The sequence below is a fragment of the Ostrea edulis genome, chromosome 7, assembly GCF_947568905.1.
Source record: "Ostrea edulis chromosome 7, xbOstEdul1.1, whole genome shotgun sequence".
Classification (NCBI taxonomy): domain Eukaryota; kingdom Metazoa; phylum Mollusca; class Bivalvia; order Ostreida; family Ostreidae; genus Ostrea; species Ostrea edulis.
This window is the reverse complement of record NC_079170.1, coordinates 46976320-46999280: the sequence shown is the minus strand read 5'-3', so window position 1 is coordinate 46999280 and position 22961 is coordinate 46976320. Positions and strand designations below refer to the sequence as shown.

The 22961-nt window shown below is 35.5% G+C and overlaps 1 protein-coding gene across 5 annotated transcripts in view; it reads right to left on the bottom strand.

Moving 5' to 3' along the window:
* Nucleotides 1-2556: 2556 nt before the first annotated feature.
* The window catches only part of LOC125654306 (dynein axonemal heavy chain 12-like), a 44706-nt gene continuing 24301 nt past the window's right edge, over nucleotides 2557-22961 (bottom strand). For 2 of the 5 annotated variants that reach the window (XM_048884180.2, XM_048884185.2), the window contains 27 exons: nucleotides 21403-21581; nucleotides 20884-21076; nucleotides 20343-20504; nucleotides 19870-20064; nucleotides 18997-19293; nucleotides 18460-18717; nucleotides 17850-18071; nucleotides 17037-17567; nucleotides 16671-16816; nucleotides 16246-16460; nucleotides 14555-14747; nucleotides 14046-14238; nucleotides 13465-13637; nucleotides 12135-12275; nucleotides 10891-11049; nucleotides 10587-10731; nucleotides 9209-9433; nucleotides 8803-8982; nucleotides 8295-8435; nucleotides 7776-7913; nucleotides 6754-6987; nucleotides 5952-6137; nucleotides 5621-5724; nucleotides 4787-4991; nucleotides 4364-4501; nucleotides 4019-4110; nucleotides 2557-3602 (listed from right to left, as the gene is read on the bottom strand). In XM_048884180.2, the coding sequence (XP_048740137.2) occupies nucleotides 3341-3602; nucleotides 4019-4110; nucleotides 4364-4501; nucleotides 4787-4991; nucleotides 5621-5724; nucleotides 5952-6137; nucleotides 6754-6987; nucleotides 7776-7913; nucleotides 8295-8435; nucleotides 8803-8982; nucleotides 9209-9433; nucleotides 10587-10731; nucleotides 10891-11049; nucleotides 12135-12275; nucleotides 13465-13637; nucleotides 14046-14238; nucleotides 14555-14747; nucleotides 16246-16460; nucleotides 16671-16816; nucleotides 17037-17567; nucleotides 17850-18071; nucleotides 18460-18717; nucleotides 18997-19293; nucleotides 19870-20064; nucleotides 20343-20504; nucleotides 20884-21076; nucleotides 21403-21581 (5307 nt within the window). In that variant the 3' untranslated portion in view covers nucleotides 2557-3340. Of the gene's footprint in view, nucleotides 3603-4018; nucleotides 4111-4363; nucleotides 4502-4786; nucleotides 4992-5620; nucleotides 5725-5951; nucleotides 6138-6753; nucleotides 6988-7775; nucleotides 7914-8294; nucleotides 8436-8802; nucleotides 8983-9208; nucleotides 9434-10586; nucleotides 10732-10890; nucleotides 11050-11087; nucleotides 11890-12134; nucleotides 12276-12912; nucleotides 13054-13464; nucleotides 13638-14045; nucleotides 14239-14554; nucleotides 14748-16245; nucleotides 16461-16670; nucleotides 16817-17036; nucleotides 17568-17849; nucleotides 18072-18459; nucleotides 18718-18996; nucleotides 19294-19869; nucleotides 20065-20342; nucleotides 20505-20883; nucleotides 21077-21402; nucleotides 21582-22961 lie in introns of those variants that run through there. The other 3 variants (XM_048884182.2, XM_048884183.2, XM_048884184.2) reach the window with 2 other exon arrangements.

Below are 22961 nucleotides of genomic sequence, written 5' to 3'. Positions count from 1 at the left end.
CATTTAATTAAGTCGTTTTGATAAAGACACCGACGAGTTTTTTTTTGGTAATTAATACACCATTTGAATTACACCCCCTGCAAGTATTATCATATATCATTTCAACTGGGGTCAATGTGACATCCGTAATTTCATAATTTATTAATATTTTTATTTTCTACAATCCGAAAAACAAGCCCCTGTGATTTTGAAGCCTATTTGAAATAGTACCTTAAGTTTTGTCGCAAAATGGAGACGGAAATTAGTACACAGTGGCGGATTTAAAAGGGGGGGGGGGTTGTGAAATTTAAGGTAAATCGTGGTATCTTGTTTAAAAAATGTACTAAACGATAAAAGAAGCAATAATTTTTACCACTCCCGGAGAAATCAATGACAAAATCTTTTGATTTCTTGAATTACTTTATTGGGAGAACTTAATTTTGTCCAAAAATCCTTAAAATTTCCGTCATTTTTACAAATTTCACTTTATCAAAAATGATAGAAAATAGTACAAATGACTTAAATAGGAGACATATTTCAAGCCCTATAAAATCTGTAAAATCCGGGGGCTTCGCCCCATGGACCCACGGGGGGTTCCAAGGTGGCCCCCAGATTCCCTGACTTATAAAGTGGCGCCCCCGTAACCGCAATTCCTGGATCCGCCCCTGGTACAAGTATTTAAACAGCACTCAAATTGCAACCAGCAGCCTCAATTCATCCGACTATAATAGGTAACACCCCCCCCCAACACCCCCCCCCCCCCACACACACACACATGAAATAGACTTTTGCCTCACACAAGATAAGAGCGGTAAACATGGAATGGACTTTTGTGCCATCCAAGGAAAACAATCAAAAAATGGACTTGTGCTTCATTGAAGGGAGTTGATGAATATTTCACGCAAAGGTTGAAATATACAACATGACATGGATTAAAATAGCATGTCAAATTGCACTCAACAGTCTCAATTCACCCGACTATAATATGTACCCCCCTTTTTTTCTTACCGAGGTTTAGGAATGATGTCTTATCCATGGAAACTTAGCACGAAAGGCATACATGTCCAAGACCGAGTGTAATGTCGATATCGACGACATCGACAATATCGTGTCGATATCGTTTCGATATCAATTAACCACATGGACTTTTTGTAATTGACCGAGATTTGTGAAATAATTAATATTGAAAATTTACCACAGACTAACTATCATGTCGATATCGACGATATCGGTAATATCAGTTCGATATCATATCGATATCGATAGTTGTATGGATTTTGTTGTTGAAGTCAATCATCATAAATGACGCTGGGTACTTTGTCGATATCGTCGATATCGACAAAACTGTTCCGATATTGTATCGATATCAATCGTGTTTCGTGAATTTATTAAGAATTCTGCCCGAGGTTCATGCAGATGTTTAGACTTAACTCCAAACAATGTATTTATAATCATAAGCACAAGTTTAAAGAAGGACAGTAGCAAAAAACTTCACAACCAACTGCTTACCAATCCTGATTCGATATCGACATGATATCGTCGATATCGACAGTAATAGAAACTTAATCAATTTAGAATGCTTAAACACATGCACATCTATATATATATATATATATAACAGTGGCAAGGATGGTCACAAAAAACTTATAAATATCATGGTTCGATATGGACATGATATCGTCGATATCGACAGCAAGGGATACTTTGTTAATGCAAATTACCTAAACATCTGCACAATTATCAGAATGATGTAGGCAAGGACATGCACAACCATTTGTTTTACAATCATGATTCGATATCGACACGGGAAGCTCAGTCAGTGTTAAATTTATAAACAGACAAACAACAATGAAGAAATATAGTTGGTAGAATGTCACAACAAAATCTTGAAACGGTAACGACTCGATATCGATACGATATCGACAGTAAGGGGAACTTGATTTAGTGCAACATAGCGAAATTTATACACAAGTGTAAAGAAATATAGTAGCTAGGACAGTCATAACGAATTGTTTAACAATATTGATTCGACATTGATTTGATAGCATCGATATCGACATAACACCATGTCTTGGACATAACTCACGAAAGGAAGTTAGGATTTAACATGAAATGGACTCTTCCAAGGGAGGTAAACACAAGATGAACAGTTGTCTCAATCCAAGAAAGGTAAACATGAAATGGACTCCTGCCTCATACGAGAAAGGTAAACATGAAATGGAATCTTGCCAAACACAAGAAAGGTAAACATGAAATGGACTCTTGCCTCACACAAGAGAGGTAAACATGAAATGGATTTTTTGCCTCGCACAAGAGAGGTAAACATGAAATGGACTTTTGCCTCACACAAGAGAGGTAAACATGAAATGGACTTTTGCGCCATCCAAGGAAAGCAATCATAAAATGAACTTGTGCTTCAAGAAGTTAACGAATAAAACACGCATTGGTTGAAATATAGTCAACATAACATGGAAGGCTTAAATCATTATCACTGCCTCTGAATATCTATTTCATTTTCCACTGTATCTCACAGATATCCAAACATTTTTACACAGGAACAAGTAAGAAACAGTCCAATCTTGTGTAATGATTTTATTCACATATCACAGATAACAGTCAATGTCAAAACATTGGGGAAAATATAGTGTGAAATTTAACAACTATTGATATCATACCATATGCATCGAGCTTGAAAATTAATATACATTTAACACAAGGATTACATAATATTAATGAAGAGTCATGTTTCTGAGAATAAATATATATATATGTACATGTATACTTTTTCAACATTGAAAATTGGTGTAAATCAATTAATCACAATCCATATTGTTATCTTGGACGGAAAAGCATTAAAAGGACGGAATAAAAACATTATTATTCAATACAGAAATATCAACATAGGTCAGTTAGTCCTCACTCTATCAAGTTATTGATTGTAATTAACTATGAACATACATGTAGTTGATTTAATATCAAAATGCATATTCAAAATACACATATGACTCTTTATATGAAACTATAGATCTGAAATGCATTAACAATACATTTTTCAATAAAAATACACACAACAGCAAAATTACTGAAAATAAGATACATAAATGCACACGCAAATTCACTTCTTTCATATATCACATTTTTTATGTTACTCATTGTTTATAAAATTAAAAAGAAAATACTAAAAAAAAGTCAACTGCCACAATATTGAATTGACTTTTAAGAAAACTTGGTACACACAGTAATGTTAATTTTCCTTTTAAACCCAAAGGGCCAGGAAAATAGTGCTGTTTAAGTGCTAAAACTGATGAATTCTGCAGAGACACACAATCATTACATAAGTCATTATGACACAGAAATATTTTTAAGAGTCCAGCTGACACAGAAGTGCCAAGCCCCTCTTGACCCAGTGCTGGACTGGTTTATCAGTGTTAAGAAGAACAGCCAACACAAAGTTTGTGGAATGCCCAGTGGTGGACAAGACACCCTTCCTCTCACTCGTTTTGTAGATAGGACATTTATACCGTTTCTCTGATTCATCTATCTCCAATTTCTTTTTGGGGAAAAACCACATCATGGGCAATGGTTCATTCAGGATCTTGGGGAGTTGTTCTGATAGGAGACCACTGTAACAGAAAGAGAAATTGTATTTAAAACCAACGCTTCAGCAATCTTAAAAACAAAGATTCAAATCAAAATCTGTCTTTGAACTAGACAAGTGTAAACCACTTTTAATTTGTGACTACTTTCATATGCAAACAATTTCAAGTGTGGATCTGTTTTCAATATCTAACTGAACCAATATCTATAATGCAAGTACAATCTCACTGAATGGTTTGCAATAGCAAATATTTGCAAAAATGGGGTCTATTGCAAATATTGACATTTCTCGCATAACAGGTTTACACTTAGAAACAGGTGATAGGGGGTGTAGTTAAAGGATGTGTGATTAGACTAAGAACCTGAGTGAATTTACAGAAACAGGTGATAGGGGGTGTAGTTACAGGATGTCTGATTAGACTAAAAACCGGAGTGAACTTACTTGGGTTTGTCCCATCTGGCACCGTCCAGGAACAGGCCATACACGTAGCAACCATCCTCTGGAGCCTTGTCACTCGTCTCGAGCTGCAGCACCTTTAGATATAAAAAAAAATGCACAATGAATTCCAATTCTAAACTCCATTGTTTCTGGTTTAATAAATATACTTCTTTCAAAACTGAAAATCATTTTTTGATAATTCTATCATATTACTATATCATGTAAAGGCTACTGAAGAAGCCTGTGTGTCACATATGAAATCAATTTTGAAGGAAAATTTAAAAAAAATTATGCCTATATGTCCATCACTGAAAAAAGAGAAGAAAAAAATCTGTCTGAAAAGCTTACATCAAAATCAAAGGCCAAGGTATCAATAGGAATGGTGTACTTCCTGGCAAAGTTTTGCATGACACCAGTTAAGAAGGCCTGGGTGAAGAAGAAGCCTGACAACCAGAAGGTGGGGGGCTTACCCTCATCATACCATTTCTGAAAAAGAAATATTGTAAAGCAAACTATCCTCTTATACTGTACTGTCTAGAATTGAAAATAGCAATTCTAGTGTATGTCAATATGACTGAAATGAAAGGACCATATTCTGACAAAGATTACATATCTATATATAAAAATTCAGTTTACTATTGTTGAAATTGAATTAACATTTTCACTTCAATTAATTTTGCTTCTTTATAAATGGATTGTTCAAAATAGGGTGTTAATTAACTATCAATATCTGTCAAAGGAACCTTTTGAAATACAATGTACTTAAGTTACCTGTAAGAATTTCAGTCTATCTAAGAAGTCATTGACGTAGCTACCCAGTGGTTTGAGGGAGGGGTAGGAACGCTTGGCCCACATGGCTGGCAATTTACCAATGAGTAAACTGCTGGCCAGGGCCTCGAGCTCAGTGGACATGACCACTAAACCTTTAATGGCCTTCTGTAGATTGACTAAACTTGAGCGAATAATGGACAACAGCCTACAATGAAAGACATCAACTTTTAATGGCCGCATTAACAATGCATATTAATTAGAATTATTACTTTGTGTTAAAGTAAGAGATTCTTTTAGTTCAGAGGAAAATTGAGCAATCAAAAAAATGGTTGATAATAATGTATAGAATAGATTTATTGAAACCAATTTGGGGTCCTTGAGGGCATACCACAAGGAGCAACATACAAAAATTTAAAAAAAAATTGAGAAAGTCTGACTACAGAAGATTATATATATATATATATATATATATATATATATATATATATCCAAATTATGTTTTTAAAAAAAATCACAGTGTCCGGTATAAAATATTAAAAGAAATAGAATAAACAGTACACAAAGTTAAAAATTTAACGCAAGCGCTTTCATTTTATAATCCTCAGGCGTTACATTTTAAAATAGTTTTGAAATGGTTTGACGTCATAAAGGCGTCCTAACATTTCACGTACATAACGACGTCATAAACGAATGAATATATATATATATATATATATATATGTCAAATCAAAAGTGAACTCTGTAATGTATAACCTATTTGACATGAACTTCTGAATCTCTGATACTGAATAAACAAACAAGAATTAGTACGTGTTAGCACCATGTCAAACTGACCTGTTAAATCTCTCCATTTCCTGCACTAGCACAGTGTTCATGCTTTCCTCATACGATACTGGATATTTCTTGCCAGCTGTTTCTATGTCATAATCCTTTGGAAGCTGGAAGAGAAGACAGCACAACCCTCTGATACATTTCAATTCATTTGTTATCTTCTTGTGAGGTTCACAGTACATTAATGAAATAACATTGACCAAATTAAAACAAATAACTTTAAGATTAAAGAACATGATCAATGAAAAACTCATTAAACAGATAATGGCTATCAGAATGGTGTAAACGTATTCTGTTTTCAATATGAATATTAAAGAGAAAAATGGTTTCCTACTTTGCTGAGGATGTCTCCTGCGATAGTGTAGAGTTGATCATCCGTAGACCCACCAGAACCCCCTCCAGATCCACCCCTGGTCAGTAACACAGAGTCGAACAACAACTTGGTCTCCTGGAGTTCTTTAGAAATGTCTACATTCTCATGCATTCCAAACACCTCCGGAACCTGGTTTAGCGGAAGAGCCTGCGATAAGAAAAAGTAGACATCATAATTTGATTGTAATTAGACTTGATATTGGAAGAGCACCGAGGTTGATCTTTAGACTTATATGAAATCCTAGCACAAAATAACTGCCACATCACAATGTTTAGAAATGGAGTTATAGGCAGTAGATACTAAACAAGTGAAACCAGACTTTTGAAAAAGTTTGTATAGGATTAAGTAATGAAGCAAGTGTATTGATAATATGCATATTTATTCAAGATTTCCCCCCTGATCCAAACTTGTATTTCGACCAAAGATGGATCATCATATTTGTATTGAAATTCAATGTGATAACAACAATGTTGAAAAAAAAGAGCTAGCTAGACTTTCCTACACTTTTCGTGAAATTACTACTTCAATGTACAATGTACATATGAGTGATTTACATTATGGACCCCCCCCCCCCATTTTTTTTTTTTTTGCATATCCTGTGTCAGACTTTAAACTAAAGAAACATAAACCTTACTTCATGTTGCTGAAAAGGTAAAGGGATTTATGTACTATTTCACATATAAATTTATTTGAAATAAAACAAGGGATAAACACTTTTACATCAGAGCACTCACACTGATCCACTTAGCAATCTCCTCATTACCTTGATAAATTCCACGTAGTCATCATAAGTTCCCTTGGGAGGGGAGTAGTACACCCCACTGGGAGAGAATTTGTAGCGGGATTCATTGATGATGTGAGGAGTGTAGAAGTCCGACAGCATGGTCAACAGTAGGCGTCGATCCCAGTCATCTGTGACACGCCCACCGTAGTTACATTCTCCCGTCATGTAGCTGATGGCATCGAACGGCACATCTTCATACTCATTTATAAACATCTAAAAATTAAGAAGGAACCCATGAAAGTATAAAACCAAGTAATTTTTTTTCCTCAAGATTATATCACAAGAGTCAAGGGAATTTCTACAACCTACTTTTAAACAAATACAGGAAAATCTGTTACCAATTCAACATATATACTCAGGCCCTGTGAAATGTCGTGATAAATTGTTTTTCATTATATTTAGATTTCTAATGTTCTGGCCTGTAAATCGTGATAAAAGTAATTTCCTCACAAATGTGTTGCAGACATAAACAATGCACATATGAATACTGATAAATATAGTATGGCTGGGAATTCCGACAGCAATGAAAGTGGCATGTAAATATAAGAAATAAATTTCATTTTTGAAATATACATGAGGATATGAACAGCAATGCCTCATGCTGGCATACTTTTCACGAAACACTAACAGACTTCATGAAGTACGCCGGCGTGAAGCACTGCAGTTCATACCCTCATGTATTTTCAAAAATGAAATTTATTTCTTAAATGTATACTCAAGGATTAACATGCATTCCTGATATTGCAGACTTTTGTGTTATAGATAAAGTCACCCCTTGCTCCTTTGATGTCGATGTTTTGACAATTAGGGGATTTTCTTAGCAACATGCATACAGATGTTTTTAAAGCCAGGCACATTGCTATGACATCAGAATGTCATTATGACAAATTCCAACAAAAACATACATTTTTCAGTGTCTCTGCAATATAATCGTTGAAAATAGGTATCAAATTAAAAACACCTAAAGAATTGTAAAATGATGGAAAAGGCATGGTAGCTACCTGCAACTGCTTAATGGAGATTCGGAGATCAGATTCATTGAAGCCGTAGGGAATGTTCCATCCTAGAGGTCCAAACTTCCTTCTCTCCTGAACCAGGGCGTGGAAAAAGCACAAACCAAACAGGAGTTTCTCGAATGGCTAAAGAAAGGAAAATATATTTCTAGATGTGATCTATTCCTAGAAGCTGAAGCAAAATATTTTCAATGTTCACAGTATGGCCCAGTATCATAATGACATTCACACATATTGTACTAAACACACACATAAATCTCCAAGTGCTACAAGTGAGCTTACTGCATGTTTAGTTATTTTATCATAAAATTCAAAATTTTGAACAGTCAGAGCAGATGCACTATTTACCATAATCATGATTTAGCACTTCTTCTATGTATAACAGGAAAATAGAGAATTTCATATTTTAGCGTAACCATATATTAGCGCTATTGGTTCACCAAAAGCCGCTAAGATTGAATCCCGCTAAAATGAGTACATGTACATTATATCCTTTCAGTTCCTTACCAGTTCTTTCCCTGGACATCCCTTAAAGAATTCCTCGTCACTGACGGGGTCATTGAGGTACGACTGGAGCAGATTCTGACGCAGACCAGTGGGGGGTTCGTTTGTCATCTTGACACCATTCTGTAACACTGTGACTGGGAACTGTTCAATAACAAATGTATTTCATTAACAACCAAACAAACCAAACAATTTCAAACTGTAGATCAAGACAAAGTCATAAAGAAGATTGAATTTAAACCAGGTACAGTAAATTTACAATATTCATGTATCATTGCAGGTCAAAGGATACAGTGAAATCAATCATTTTCATGAGTTTTCTATTTTCGTTGTTTTTGTGGTTTGAACACACCAAACACTTCATATCCCCTACCAAATGGGATTTTCACATACTTTGTTTACTTCTCTAAGTATGAAATCCAATCCTTACAAACTAGTGGTATTTTTTTGTTCCATTGAAAGTCAGTGATTTTAGTATGTTGGATGAACACTTTTTATACATATCCTGTACCTTATCGGAGGGATAGCTAGTTAGCCAGAGTCGGAATTCCGAGTGAGTGTTCTCTGGGGTAAAATCTTCACAAGTCTTCTCAAGAGGAGTCATCCATGACACAGCTAAATGACAGTTCTGCAGCATGACCCAAGATCCATCCTGTCGTGCTTCACTGATCATTTTAGAAGCAATTGGACCCTGGAAACAAAATGAATGATGAAGCAATGGACATACACCACTATCAAAAATACATGTACACTAAATCCAACTTCTCTCTAGGCACCTATTCTAGTTTTGCTTGATAAGAAATACAGTATGGCGCATAGTTTCAGATACATCTAGATTTACATTTAAGTAAGGCCAAATTCTACCATAAATATGGATATTCTCAAAACATTTTTAGTCAAGTGTGACTAGATCTCACCTGTCCTTGACCCAAAGAAATGGAGTTGAACTTGTTCCCAGAAAATCCTTTGTCCTCTGCAAACTTCAGGAGGGCCATGGTGGGGTCAGCCCCTGGGGACAGGATGAAAATGAGTGGGGCACAGCAGTTTGAGTCCTGGTAACTCTTGGTCAAGTCAAAAGGTGGAGGCTCCACAAACTTCTTGCCGAGCTTCTCCCTCACAAAGTTAGTAATAGCAGGGTTCACCTGTCGAGTAAAACAAATCTATCTGAATTCTCACAGGACAGAATTCTAAAACTCAAATCTGAAAAATGTCTCATTCAGGATTGATGACTTTATTAGTTCTCATTAATATTTTTTATTACTTTAGATGAAGATTTACTGACAAGGTTTTTATTTTCAAATTTCGTGGGATTAATTGTACTCTCAATATTTTCTATTTCTTTAAATTTTAACTTTATTTATTTTATGATGATTAAGAAGTTCTGCAACATATCAATGCTTCTTGTCGGCTTAGATATTGATGCAAAGGGGTCATTGATGTGGGAAGTCAGAATACCCACAGAAATCCCACATGTCACGTCTGTTTCTAATACCGGTATCTATTATTTATCATAAATAAAAAATAGATTGCTTGTGAAAATTCTTCCATGAAATCAAAGGCTCTTGAGAGTTTTGAGATGTACTGTCATAATTATAACTCTGTGTGACCCAATTTATCAATATTCATATTTTCTAATTTAAGGCAAAATTTTCCATCTTTATCCCTATGACATTAATATACAGTTATTGACTGGGCCCAAGGACAACAGCTGTTTTATTTGACCTGAGAACAAATCTATATGGCTCCATTTGAGGGTCAAACAAAACAGCTGTTGTTTGTGGGTACAGTCTATAACTCTATTATTATATACCTTCATATTTTAGGTTCTTTTTACTAGATGCACGTGGTTTATTGACTTTGAACTTCACATGAAAGTGTAATTGAGTACATTTATAAACGTATCCACTAGTTTGAACTAAAACATACCCATTATCCTAATTGATAATTATATTTTAATATTTTACGTATTTCTGTTCTGCGTTTTATCTAATAAATTCTGTATTTCATCATTTAGTCAAATCAGTGAACCTCACAATTACGTAAATAAAAGCAGCAGACCAAGAATCATGTGACTTGTGTAGCCAATAGAAATAGGACAGACTATTACCTGGTCAACAGTTCGTAAACTGTTGGCCGGTCAATAGACCACGAGCGTGAGTGTTCATTTAACAGTTAAAATGTTGGGTCTAAATTGTATCAGTTTTATAGATGGAAAAAAATTAAGGTGTATAAACAAAAGCCAACTCCTTCATTGGGGCAGTGCTTGTGGTCATGCTACACGCATCAGCGACTGACCTTGTCTGGCCTGATGACCCTTAGGACAATCATCCTCTGGAATTCATTGAGTTCATCCTGCCACGGGCTAGGTAGATCTTCATTGTGTGGCTCTCTAGAATTGTAGAATTCCTTCCACTTGTCGATGTTTTTAGAAAAGTGATCTCTACAAAATAAATTTAACACATTTTCACTTCACTGACGTATCACAGGAAAAGTAGTTACATGTATAAAGTTTCTCCAATGAAAAAAAAATTGACTATGCTTCAATATGAGTTCCACAAGGGTTCATGTGTTCATACAAAATATGGTTCTAGCAAATTACCTGAATTTCTTGTATTTCTTAAGATCACTGAGACGGCAGATTTCATCCCAGCTCTTGTCTGTCAGCCATGTGGGGGCGGGGTTAGCAAGTTTGTTCTCCAGACCAACGCCTCCAGTCAAGAAGAACATGAATTCATTGGTATCAAGCTCATTCTTGGATCTATCAGAAACAATCATGATAATAGACATGTTAATTGAAATTCACAACGTATTTCTTTAAAATAAAGAAAACAGTCAAATTTATCTCAATAATTTTATGTATTTAGTATAAATCACATCTGAACGGAGCAATATATACATATTACACTATAATGGTTTTCAAATTAACAGATTGATATTGAAAATTTGTCTTACAATTATCATTAAAAACTTTCTTTAAATTAGATTCAGATTTCAAGATGCTGTATATTCATAGTCCACATTAAGATATAATGAATTTTCACACAAGAATAGTTTTATAAGGAAAGCTGTAAGCTGATCAAGTACTAGTAAAATTGCACACATACATGTATCACACACTTGTCTATAATACCATAAGAAATATTTCTAATGCTACAAGAACTAATACAAGTAGAATACTAATAGTACATTGAGAATTATGCAACAAGTGCAAGAAAAACTCAGTCCTTGTGCAATATATGAAGTAGACAGGGAAATATTTCAATCCATTCACAATAACTTTCCCCAAGACACATCCTTGTCAAGGTGCATTATCAATTCTCATGGGCATGTCTCGCTTCCACCAGCACAAGTTGTACGCGTGTACTTGTAAATCAGTTGATATACCACTTGTTCAGTATTGTAAATGCAATCTATTTCTTTTTCCCAAACAAGAGAGTTGTTAACATAAGTCACAGTTATTACATATTACATGTAATACTATATCAAATTATAAATATATGTTAGAAAGGGGAAGTAACTCAACTGATTCAAGACAGCAACAAATTATTCAGAAGCAGGTAGATAATTGAAAAAGGAATATCAAATCACATACCCGACACTTTTAAAAGAAATTAGGTATATTATATAAATTAAAATTATCTTCTGTCACATAAAATTTCATTTATGAATCATCATAAACAACAAAACTTTATGAAAATAAGAAAAATTAAAATTCAGGATTAAATTAAAAGAAAACTTTTTTTTTCAAACTCTTGTCAATGTGGGATTACTCAAAACAAATCTTCAAACTTGAAACAGCAAAATAAAGAAAATCCACACTCTGGGGTAACAGCTCATACTTACAGCAACATATTGGAACAGAGAATGAAAGAGAAAAGAAGTTTATCTTTCTCAAAGAGGGATCGACAGACATTACAGTACAGACTGTATGTAAAATGGTCCGACAGGTATCGCAAACGTCGATCCAAGATCTTGGACTTATTGCTGAAATGAGACACATTCAGAGAGATAACATACACGTGAGAGTGGTGGAGAAATGTTGTTGTAAAAGCAGTGTTGCTTGTTGCTGCTTTGCGTACAATCCAGTTCTGCTGCTAGATGTGGCTGCATGCTTCAGTAAATCTGTCTGAGCAAAAATGATGTCAAGGTCACTGTTAATCAACATCAATATGTTGAACTTTAAATTGAAATGTACTACTAAGTTCAGTGCTTTATTGATCCTCGCTATGACAACAGTACTGCCTTGACATCATTTTCCTGAAAATGAATATAGTGGCAAAAGAACCAAAGCTACATAAAAGCTACATACATGTGGGTGCATCATTTAAATGAAGCATGCTGAGTTGAAGATTTCAAAAGACTAAATAGTTTATCAAAACTGTATTTTTCATACAAAAATTATCAATGATAAGAAAAATTTTGAGAATGAATAATACCTCTGAAATCTTCAAAATTTTCATTCAAATGAGAAAGGGTGATGACTGTACATGAATAAGTGACTTTACGAATGTGAAGAGACATCACAAGCATTTCCTCCTCCCCTACAGAAGAGCTATCTAGACCTAATGACATACATATAAATATACTGTCTATAGTGTGCTTTATATACACTGTTACTCACAAAAGTAAGTTTGCACACAGTATAAAGGTAAATACACCACGGTGTTTGGCAAAAATTGATCGAGACACATTGTCATAGAGCTGATACTGGAAGTGATCCTTGAGGTAGCGAAGCCGTCGTTCAAGTATTTTGGATTTATTGCTGTAACAGATTTATATAATCCATGATGAATTTCTGGTACAATTAACTCTTCATTTTATAAATACATAAATATTGTACTAATACATGTATCCATAGCGATAGGATGGACATACTGGTTTCATAATGTTTATCACAAACATTTTACAGATTAGTATATTACATGTTACTGCACAGTGGTCAAAATCTGTAGAACTGCCCTGGCCTGAGCTGTTGAAAGAAAGGTTAGTTTCCAGCATCGTGGTCAAGACAATACAAATATTCAAATAACACACCTATACAAAGATAAGTTAAAACAATTTGCATATTCATTTTATGAAATAACAAACAAAAAATCTGCATGATTACCAGTAAAACTTTAAACCTCTACATGAATGTTTTTTTAAATGTCCAACAGTAGAACAAGAAACATACCTGTCCTGGATGGACATGATGTAGAGGTTGACAAACCAGGTCAGCGAGTACTGGTACATGGGGTCAATGTTGGGTAAGTCGGCGATGGAGAAGAACAGAATGGATGAATGCTTGGCGATGGGACGGTATCCCATACGACTTGTGTCGATCTTTTGCTCAGTCTCCTCTGCAATCTGTTGATAATGTAATGGATTCATTATATCATTGTAACCAACTATTTTCTCATGTGACAGAAATATTGGTAGACATTTCTTTTTTTTACAAATATTTCCACATGTGTACATGTCACCTCGCTTGTAAATATTGCACATCGTGATTGCCTATACCAGTGATGATTCGCGAATACAAGTAGCCGTGAGTAAAAGCTGGTTTACAGTATACAAACTAAAATAGAGTCTGATCTTCCTTTTTTAAATGATAATATTTACACAGTTGAATGGCCAGGAAAGTTTTCTTTACATTAAAGTAAGACAGTTGTATTGCATCACTGTTAGCAGGAATAACATATTGTATCATACATCAACTGACATTATTCATTGATACAGTGGACATTTCTGTTGAAGATTTTCTGAATATATTACCTTCTGTTTCTTAGAGATTTCATCAGAGAGGATTTTGGAAGAGTCCAGAACCTTAATGGCTGACTCATCCTCGAGGATGTTGCCCTCAGAGGCTGACAGTGTGTGGAGGATCTTGTCCTCAATTTCTTTGAGTGCCTTTCTGTTGGCTGCACTCTGTACAATCAGTGCCTGTCGTTCTTCCTCCAGCTCCGGCCTGCAATGCAAATGTAATGGTAATTCTAGTTAACAAAGAGAAAGGCCTCTAAATCTGCCCAGGTAACAGATAATTTTGTGAGAACAAGTATATTTTACAATCAATGTACTTAGCATTCATACTTAAATATGATAGTATGTATAATTTTAATAATTTGTAGAAAATTCATATTCAAACACATTCAGATTGGAGCATGTTTCAATAGATTTAAGAAAGTTTTATTTGTGATCAGTGTCATCAAATTTAGGAGTGGAACATATCTCTTATGAATTTCAAAATCAATGGAGAAATAACTCCAGCAATATCTTCCATCTACCTCTCTTTAGCAACCACTATTCCTAGCAACTGGTCCTCCAGACCCTCCGGGGTGATCATGAAGTTAAGAAGTGACACTTTGACTGCGATCTCTGGGAGGTAGTGGGGGTTCCTCAGTTTGGTGGTGATGTAGAACCGGAAGTCCTTACTGTACTCAATCACATTCTCACCAATCTTGATCATGTCAACTCCGGCTGTAAAATATCAGAAGTATCACATATGCACATTACCCTCCCTCCAATGCACAACAGCTTCAACTTTTTACCAGAGGAGAAGGTGTTGTACTTGTCTCTCTGCATTGTATAAATTTATTGAATTGGAATCATTTCTGAAGAGTCATGCTAGCCCTTATACCATACAAGCAGAATTTTTAGAGAGGATTTAATTTTAGCTTTATTAGCGAGAGTGATGAGATCGCTAAAATTGAATATCGGCAAGAATTCGTTCCATATTGGAGGTAATAGTTATCTTTCCTGGAATTATGAAATCGCTAAAATTAGCTCTCGCTAAATATGTATATCCATTTTTATGGAGAAATCGCTAAATTTGTGTCTTGCTAAACTTTCCACTTAGGGCTATTCCAGAAATAAATACATGGGGGGGTCGGGAGGCACCTTCTGTATATACCAAGCACCCATAAAAAAAAATAAAAAATTACCCCATGACCCATCAAATTAATAAACTCATTTTACAATGACCCATCTAATAAAAAAAAAACTAACCAGACCCACCACAAAAATATTTTTAAAAATGAAAACGGTACAAATCTCGCGAGCTTTTCGGGACAAACATTCTAGTCAATGACGCGGTAATGCCTGTGCGACATTGTATCACAGTAGTTCTGAAGAAACGATGTCACATCAACAATCAAAGGCATCTATGGCGGGAATGTTGGAAAGATTGGGAGTCCAAACGATGCTATTATCATGAAATGGGTATGGATATGTTTTTCCACGAATCGTTCGTCTTCTAATGGAGCCCGCGCCAGGGGGCCTCTAAATCACCATCACACCGACTGATAAATATAACGCATCGGTACCCTCGTATAAATCAACTAAGGTTTGCCTATTTTTATTAGAAAACGGAATACCTATTGGTTTCAAAATATTCCCAAAATCGATGCACTGTAAACTGTAATAATCTACAGAACAGAGTTCGCCGCCATCACGTCCAAAGGGACCCTACTAAACACGCCTCTAATTTGAAGAGTGCCGTAATGGAAAGTTATGCGCTGCAAAGAGCGACAACTCGAATAGTTCTATGTTACTTCCGATTTCGAAAGCAGCATTTCTCAAGCACGTTTTCAATTTTCCCTCCGACGTTTTGTAACCAACACGACAAGAGCGACAATAAAAATATTCTGAAAACTCAACACCCAAGTGGCACAAAATAAAACAATAGAAACTACCCACTACCCATAATAAATATTTTTTTAACAGTCCAACCACGGACCAATTAAAATATGAAAAAATACGACCACCCACACAAAAAAATATCGTTTGCCGCCCGACCCCCCCATTTGATCATTTCTGGAACAGCCCTTATATGGTATTACATGTACGTAGTACCTGAAAATCTTTTACAGCATTTTCTCACTAAATATGTATTACATGTAATTTGTAACCCAGAAGCATTTAAATTATGTCACATTTATCTGCATTTCACTTTGGTATCCTGAATTTCGGTACCCACCTTGCTTGTAAGTTTGTTTCAGAAGAAGGGGCTCCAGGGAGGGATCCAACTCCTCTGCTACATTCTCCAGTAATAAGGGGTTCCCAAAGGTGATGCAGTTCTCCAGGTTCCTCATGTAGTCTGAGTCTGTCAACTTTATCACAGACAGTTTGAATTCTTTCTCCATATTTTTTACCCATTTGTTGGCCTGACCCTGGGGATCAATCATCAGGGGCCTAAAAATAAAACAGCACATGTAATTTGCCGCAGAGATTTTTCCACTAACAATGTGTGTGCAATGCAATCATCTGTAGATATTTACAAGACAACTGCAGAATTCTACAAATCAATAAAAACGGAACACGTGTCCACATTTGAATACAAGATGTACTGGCATTTCATTTGAGCACGCTGAACACTTAATATCTATTACACTGATAAATTACCATCGTCTGGAGTTGGCTACGATGACACCATTATCTATGGAGAAGCTATCCCTTGGCAATCCAAATATGTTCCAGGCCTGGATTTTGATGGGCTCTCCCAGAATTTTACTCAGAGAGAATTCTTGGGAGCAGGGGATTGTTCTCTCCTGTAAAAGTGAAGTAACTCTGCATATGCAATCAAGCATTTTCTTCGAGATGTTTACAATATTATTGTGGTCTCTGATAAAAAACATATTTCATATTTAAAGTTTTCCATCAAACTTTGTGTCCAAATTTCCACTGTTCCATGAAATGGTGTCCATTGCACTGAAATATGGAAATTTTGAAATAAAGTTAATAAAATAGTATTGACAAAAAGGTACTCACCGTGCATATTTTCACCCAGTCTGCTGTGCACTGTTCTCTGAAGGCCATGGTGAAAGGTCCCAGGTATGCAATAACACCAGCAGAAATCAACACGTCGCCCACTAAATTATCATAAATGTTCTGCAGATTTTCGGCGGCTGCAGTCCATCGGGCTTTCTCGCCTCCCAGTCCACCAATCAGTTTCTCGGCTCTCTCCAATTTCTTTCCACAGAGATCCACTTGGAACTCTAGCTGTTCTTTCTTCTCTGTCATTTCCTTGAAAGTAGACTGGAGGTCAGCCAATCGCTTCTCTACAGCTGCCAGTTCAGAACGTTTCTTGTTCAGTTTGTCCATTGTTGTATTTAACTCCGACTCTGCCTCAGCCAGCTTAATCTTTTTGGGAGCCACAACTTTGGCCACTCTGTCATAGATTTCCATCGCCATGATCCATTTACACAGACCCTCTGCAGCAGATGAGGCATTGGCGACTTTGGCTGGGTCAAATTCAGGATTTGAAATGTATTCCTTTCTAATCTTTTGCATAACATGAACCTAAACAAAAAGAAATTTTGAAAAGATATAATAATGCACAGCTACATATCCAATATCATTGTTTTTAAGAAAATATTATCATAGTGTCAATCTTTCATAGTCTCCAACATAATTTTCTCTGTTTAACACAGACCCACCAGCTGCATTAAAAAATTAACAAAGAAATCTCTTCAGATTCATTTTACTATCACACTGTGCTCTGATTTCCACCCCTCTGCTATAATTTCTCTTTACAAAATCGTGATGAAGTTACCTATCACCACTTTCTCTGCTACTACTTACAGGAATATTGTCTTTGTCATACTCTTTGAGCATGCTCAGGAAGCTCATGTCTCCTAGCAGTTTTTTGGATGGTCCCCAGTAGTCCAGGATTTTCTGGCCGGGCTTGTCAGGGTCATTAATCTTGTCTGGTTTAATGTCCTTCATTACACACACAGCAGACATGACAAGTTTAACTCCAGATGGTGGATTCTTCATAGATTTCACAATGGTGATGTCTGCAGGCTGAAAAAAGCAGGCAAATTAAAAAGGTTAGTAAATCAAAATTTGATGTCCAAGCGAATAAAATTTCTCTTTTCATCCAGAAGTCAAAAAATATATTGTTAAAAATCGGAAATATCATGCTCAGATAATAAAGAAATAAAATCAAGGCACCATGCACCATCTCTTATAAAGTATAACACATTCATAATGAAAATGCTTAAAATCAATCATTGGAGTGATTTTCATTTTCAAAATAGGCAAAATATAAGGTAACTCATCGGATATAATCATACCCATCATAAAGCAGACTAGGATGTCCTTGGCAGTTTGTTACATCTATGTTTTACTGTATATGGAAATACAACTTTTCAGTACTGACAAGTTCTACAAGACAAGGCACTTCACAAACCTTAAGGGTGTTTAGGGCAGCCAGTGCAGCCTCTAAGGCTGGGATGGCTTCAGCCAGCTCTGCCTCACATTCGTCCTTGAGGGCCTGGGCCTCTGCTGCCTGCTCATTGGCCACTGCCTCGTCTGCTCGGACTACTTTGCTGGTGGCCTCCACCTCCACAGACTCTTTCTCAATGACCACCATCATTTTAGCATTCTCCTCTTGAGACACAACCAGCTGGGGCTGGAGCTCCTCTAATTCTTTCTGCATGGTGGCTACCTATACATACACAAACAGAAGGGATGATTTATAAAGGAAGAATATTCAATGAAAGAGAAAAGTTTCTGTTTACTGTCAATAAAAAAACCCTAATTTTTCTTAAAATGCAAACCTTTATGTGCTTTTAAATGCATGAAATATTTACACTGATTGAAATGGATCATGATCTTGCATTAACACATAGCCTAGTCTTTACTTACGTATCATTTGAATGTTCCAGTAAACATCACAAACTGTCAGTCTTTGAAGCAGTGTTGTTGTGAACAAATTCAAGTTTACCTGTGATGCAGCAAAAGCCAGCTTTTCTAATCCCACCACGTATCTTCTTTTGGCTCTCATCGTGTCATCTTGCTTGGAGGACAGCAAATTCTTGAAGGAGTTGATCAACTCCAGATAGGAAGTGGGAGTGACATAGTTGTGGCGACTTAGCTCCGAGAGATATTGTGCAGACAATCGAATGGTGCTCTGATGGAAATACTTGACTATGTGTATTGTCTCTTTACGTTCATTGTCACCTAGCTCTACCTGCTCCAAGAATTTGTTGGCCACTCTTTCCAAAGCATCATCTGGCCAAGTCTATAAGAAAATCAAAATCGATACTCTCCCATTTGCACTGATACACTTTAAGAATATATATATACATTATATGTGATCCATGATGATGACTACATAGTTTATTCAATATTGGCAAGCTTACCATCAATGCTGAATCATTTTTTAAAAAGATATTCAAAATGTTAGAAATATTCATATACAAATATCTTTCATTTTTATATATCACGAATTCTTTCTCACTTCAAATATGAAAATCAAAGCATAAATTCAAAAGAAGTGATTTAATGCTGTTATTTAGTGAGAAGTGATTTAATGCTGTTATTTAGTGAGGAGTGATTTAATGCTGTTATTTAGTGAGAAGTGATTTAATGCTGTTATTCAGTGAGAAGTGATTTAATGCCGTTATTTAGTGAAAAGTGATTTAATGCCGTTATTCAGTGAAAAGTGATTTAATGCCGTTATTTAGTGAGAAGTGATTTAATGCCGTTATTCAGTGAGAAGTGATTTAATGCCGTTATTTAGTGAGGAGTGATTTAATGCCGTTACTTAGTGAGATGTGATTTAATGCCGTTATTAAGTGATGGAAACTCTTGATACCTGGAACCAGTCAATGGTACAGCAGTTGATGAGAGCTGGGAACTGTCTTAGTCTGTTTCTGAAGGCATCTCCAATGGGACTGAAGGCGATGATAATGTGAAGGTTCTCACGACAGCGATTCACAAAGAAAGCAAACAAAGCCAGGGGACTGAAGTCAGCCATCTTATCTCCAGCTTGGGCAAGCGGTCTCACTGCCTAATAAGTAAAATAAAATGCTACTAAAATCTATGACATGATTACTCAATCATTACATGTAAATATTTCAAAATATTACTCTTTAGTTTTTACAACCCCCCCCCCCCCCCAAAAAAAAAAATATCTATATTTTTAAATCATAGTATTATATAAAAGGGAAACTAAAGAATGTTTTATTTTTATTCACTAATTCCTTTTACCATCCCTTATCCAATTGTTTTCAATAATGAAATACTTTTGACTCTGCCATACAAAAGTACATGTAAATGTCACCCTACCTCCATAATTTCTGCCTTCTCATCAGCAGCAAACAGATTGGGGACCTCTCCTGTGTTTAGTAAGTTATCAATGTCCTCCAGGAACGACTCCTCCTTAATCTGTGTGTCTGTGATCAGGAACACAGTTGTCTTTCCCTGGGCTCCGCAGCTTGTCAACACAGACTGCAAAATAAAACACGATTCTCACAATGTTTTATAATCAAACCAGAGACACTATAGACAGGCTTAAGCCTGCTTTTTAATGTGGCCAGTTTCATATAATAAATTAGAACTTGATATAACTTGACAATGGTTTTGAGTTGACAGGCTATGGACAACATGACTGTAAATATGGATCTGATTACAGTTTTAAAAGGATATGTAAATTTACAAAACAACTACATGAAATTGTTGACACAAACTGATAATTGGACAAATTAATCATCAAGTCACAGACTGCTTTTGCTTTGCTACCTGGCAAAATAATAGCCCCCCCCCCCCCCCCCCTTCTCTATTGTCTGCTTACTTAACAAGAATTCTGTGAAATCTACAAGACACTGACCTTGATGTCTTCCCTCCACTCTGTCTTGCCGTAATTTTTGGAGATTTCTGGTTGGAAGAGATGGTACCCTGCCATAGCAGTTGCTAAACGGGTCAGGGATTGACGACCGCTGCCACCCACACCAACTAACAGAGCATTGCCTCCTGGGATACGCAAAACTCGACAAATTCGGGACAAGTGTTCAAGTACATATCTAAAATGATAAAGGCATGCAAGAACAAATCATTCAATGAACCATAAACTCTTAGTCATGAAGATTTATAAATTTTATTTATTTTGGAAAAACGTATCAGCGTTCAGGTTATATTTCTGCAGCTTCTATTGCTTGATCCTTTTAAATGTTTTTATAATGCCGCAATCACAATTTAGCGTGTTTTCTGACTAAATCAAGGCTAACACAAAAAGCACCAAGATATGATTACTGCGAAAGTCTGTAAATTGTTTCCTAATACAGTGAATTTACATTTTACGTTTTGATCACAAGACAACTCAATAGACAGGAAAATGAGCCCATTATACCTAAATATGACGAGGTTCATCCTATTTTTATGGGTGTTGTTATACTCCTCCAGGCATAGTTCTACAATTTTGTACATCTCATCCAGAGATTTCACTTCACCATATACCCTCTCCTCTGGTTCAGCATCAGGGTTCATGTAGTCACCAAACATCAAAGATCTAAGATCTTCCTCACGAACCTAGAAATAACAAACAACAAAATTTACCAATACATTTTGCTTTTAAAGACGGATAATCTCTTATCTGCTTTTTGTACATCCAAGACATATCTTGAAATGTCAATTTCATTCATAGATCCCCCCCCCCCTTATGCACATAAAGGGCAGTAACATTTCTGTGAAACTTGTTACATAGCTTACTTTTCCCCAAAAAGAGCATCTAATATACATGTACCTTGAAAGTGTATTGATGTAACACCATTCAAAGATTTGTTTTCTTCAATGCGGAGGCTAATGATATGTCCATGATACTTATAACAATAATTGACCTACATGTTGTCTGCCCACATGCATTTAATACAGGCATAACTACTGTTCTGACTGACCATTGTCATGTTAACACATAGAACTCTGTGGTCAATAAGACTATGTACAATACTTTTGTGATAATATATAGGAGCTGCATGTTAGTATATAGGGATATTACATTACTTAAGTAAAAATATACATGTACATGAAATAATGTTTAACAATTTACAGGTAGTCTGGAAATAAGTGTTAACAGGAAAATTATTGATGAATAATGTCATTTCTTTCATTGTTAGAGATTACACAGTGTATGTTCAGAGACAGGGATAAAAAGTTTTCAATGTTAACAAAATGAATAGAATGGCAAAATTTCTTACAACTTTTACAAAATATCTAAACAGAAGCTTCTAACTTTCTACGATCACAGAAAGATATCGAATTTCACTATTCCTATTTTTTTTTCATTTGAGTCACACACATCCAGTCTATAAGAGACAGAAATATCTATTTTGCTAAGGTATACATAATCTCGTCAGGCAATGTCAAACTTCTGATTGCATATGATGCTACAAAATAGTTTGTTTTACACTATATCTACAGGCACTGTAGCGAATATCTGATAAGTTGATCTAGAATACCTCTACTGAAGCACACACTATAGGTACAGATAAAGATTAGCCTTACCTTTGGCTAATAGCATTCAAAGAAAGTTCAAAATGTAAATCTTGTTATGTAAGTTTTGACTTTCGAAAATCTTTACAATCATCATTATCTGCTTTGAATATTTAAAATCTTCAATATCTCATAATTCTTGATTTCACTGGCTTAAAAACTAAATCTTTAAATTGATATTTCCACATATTTGAGTCTTGGGTTTAAGACAGTCTTGAAGTTTAGAAATGCTATAGTTATTTGCCATTCTAAGGACTTAAAAAGGACTGACTCACCTTTGCACCCTAAACAGTATAAATTATAAACAAAAAAAGTTAAATAAATCATAAAATGAGTAAGAAAAATTAAGACTTTAAATTCAATATTATGACATTTAAAATCAACCCATGAAACAATTTAATGAACAACATTTTTAAAGGC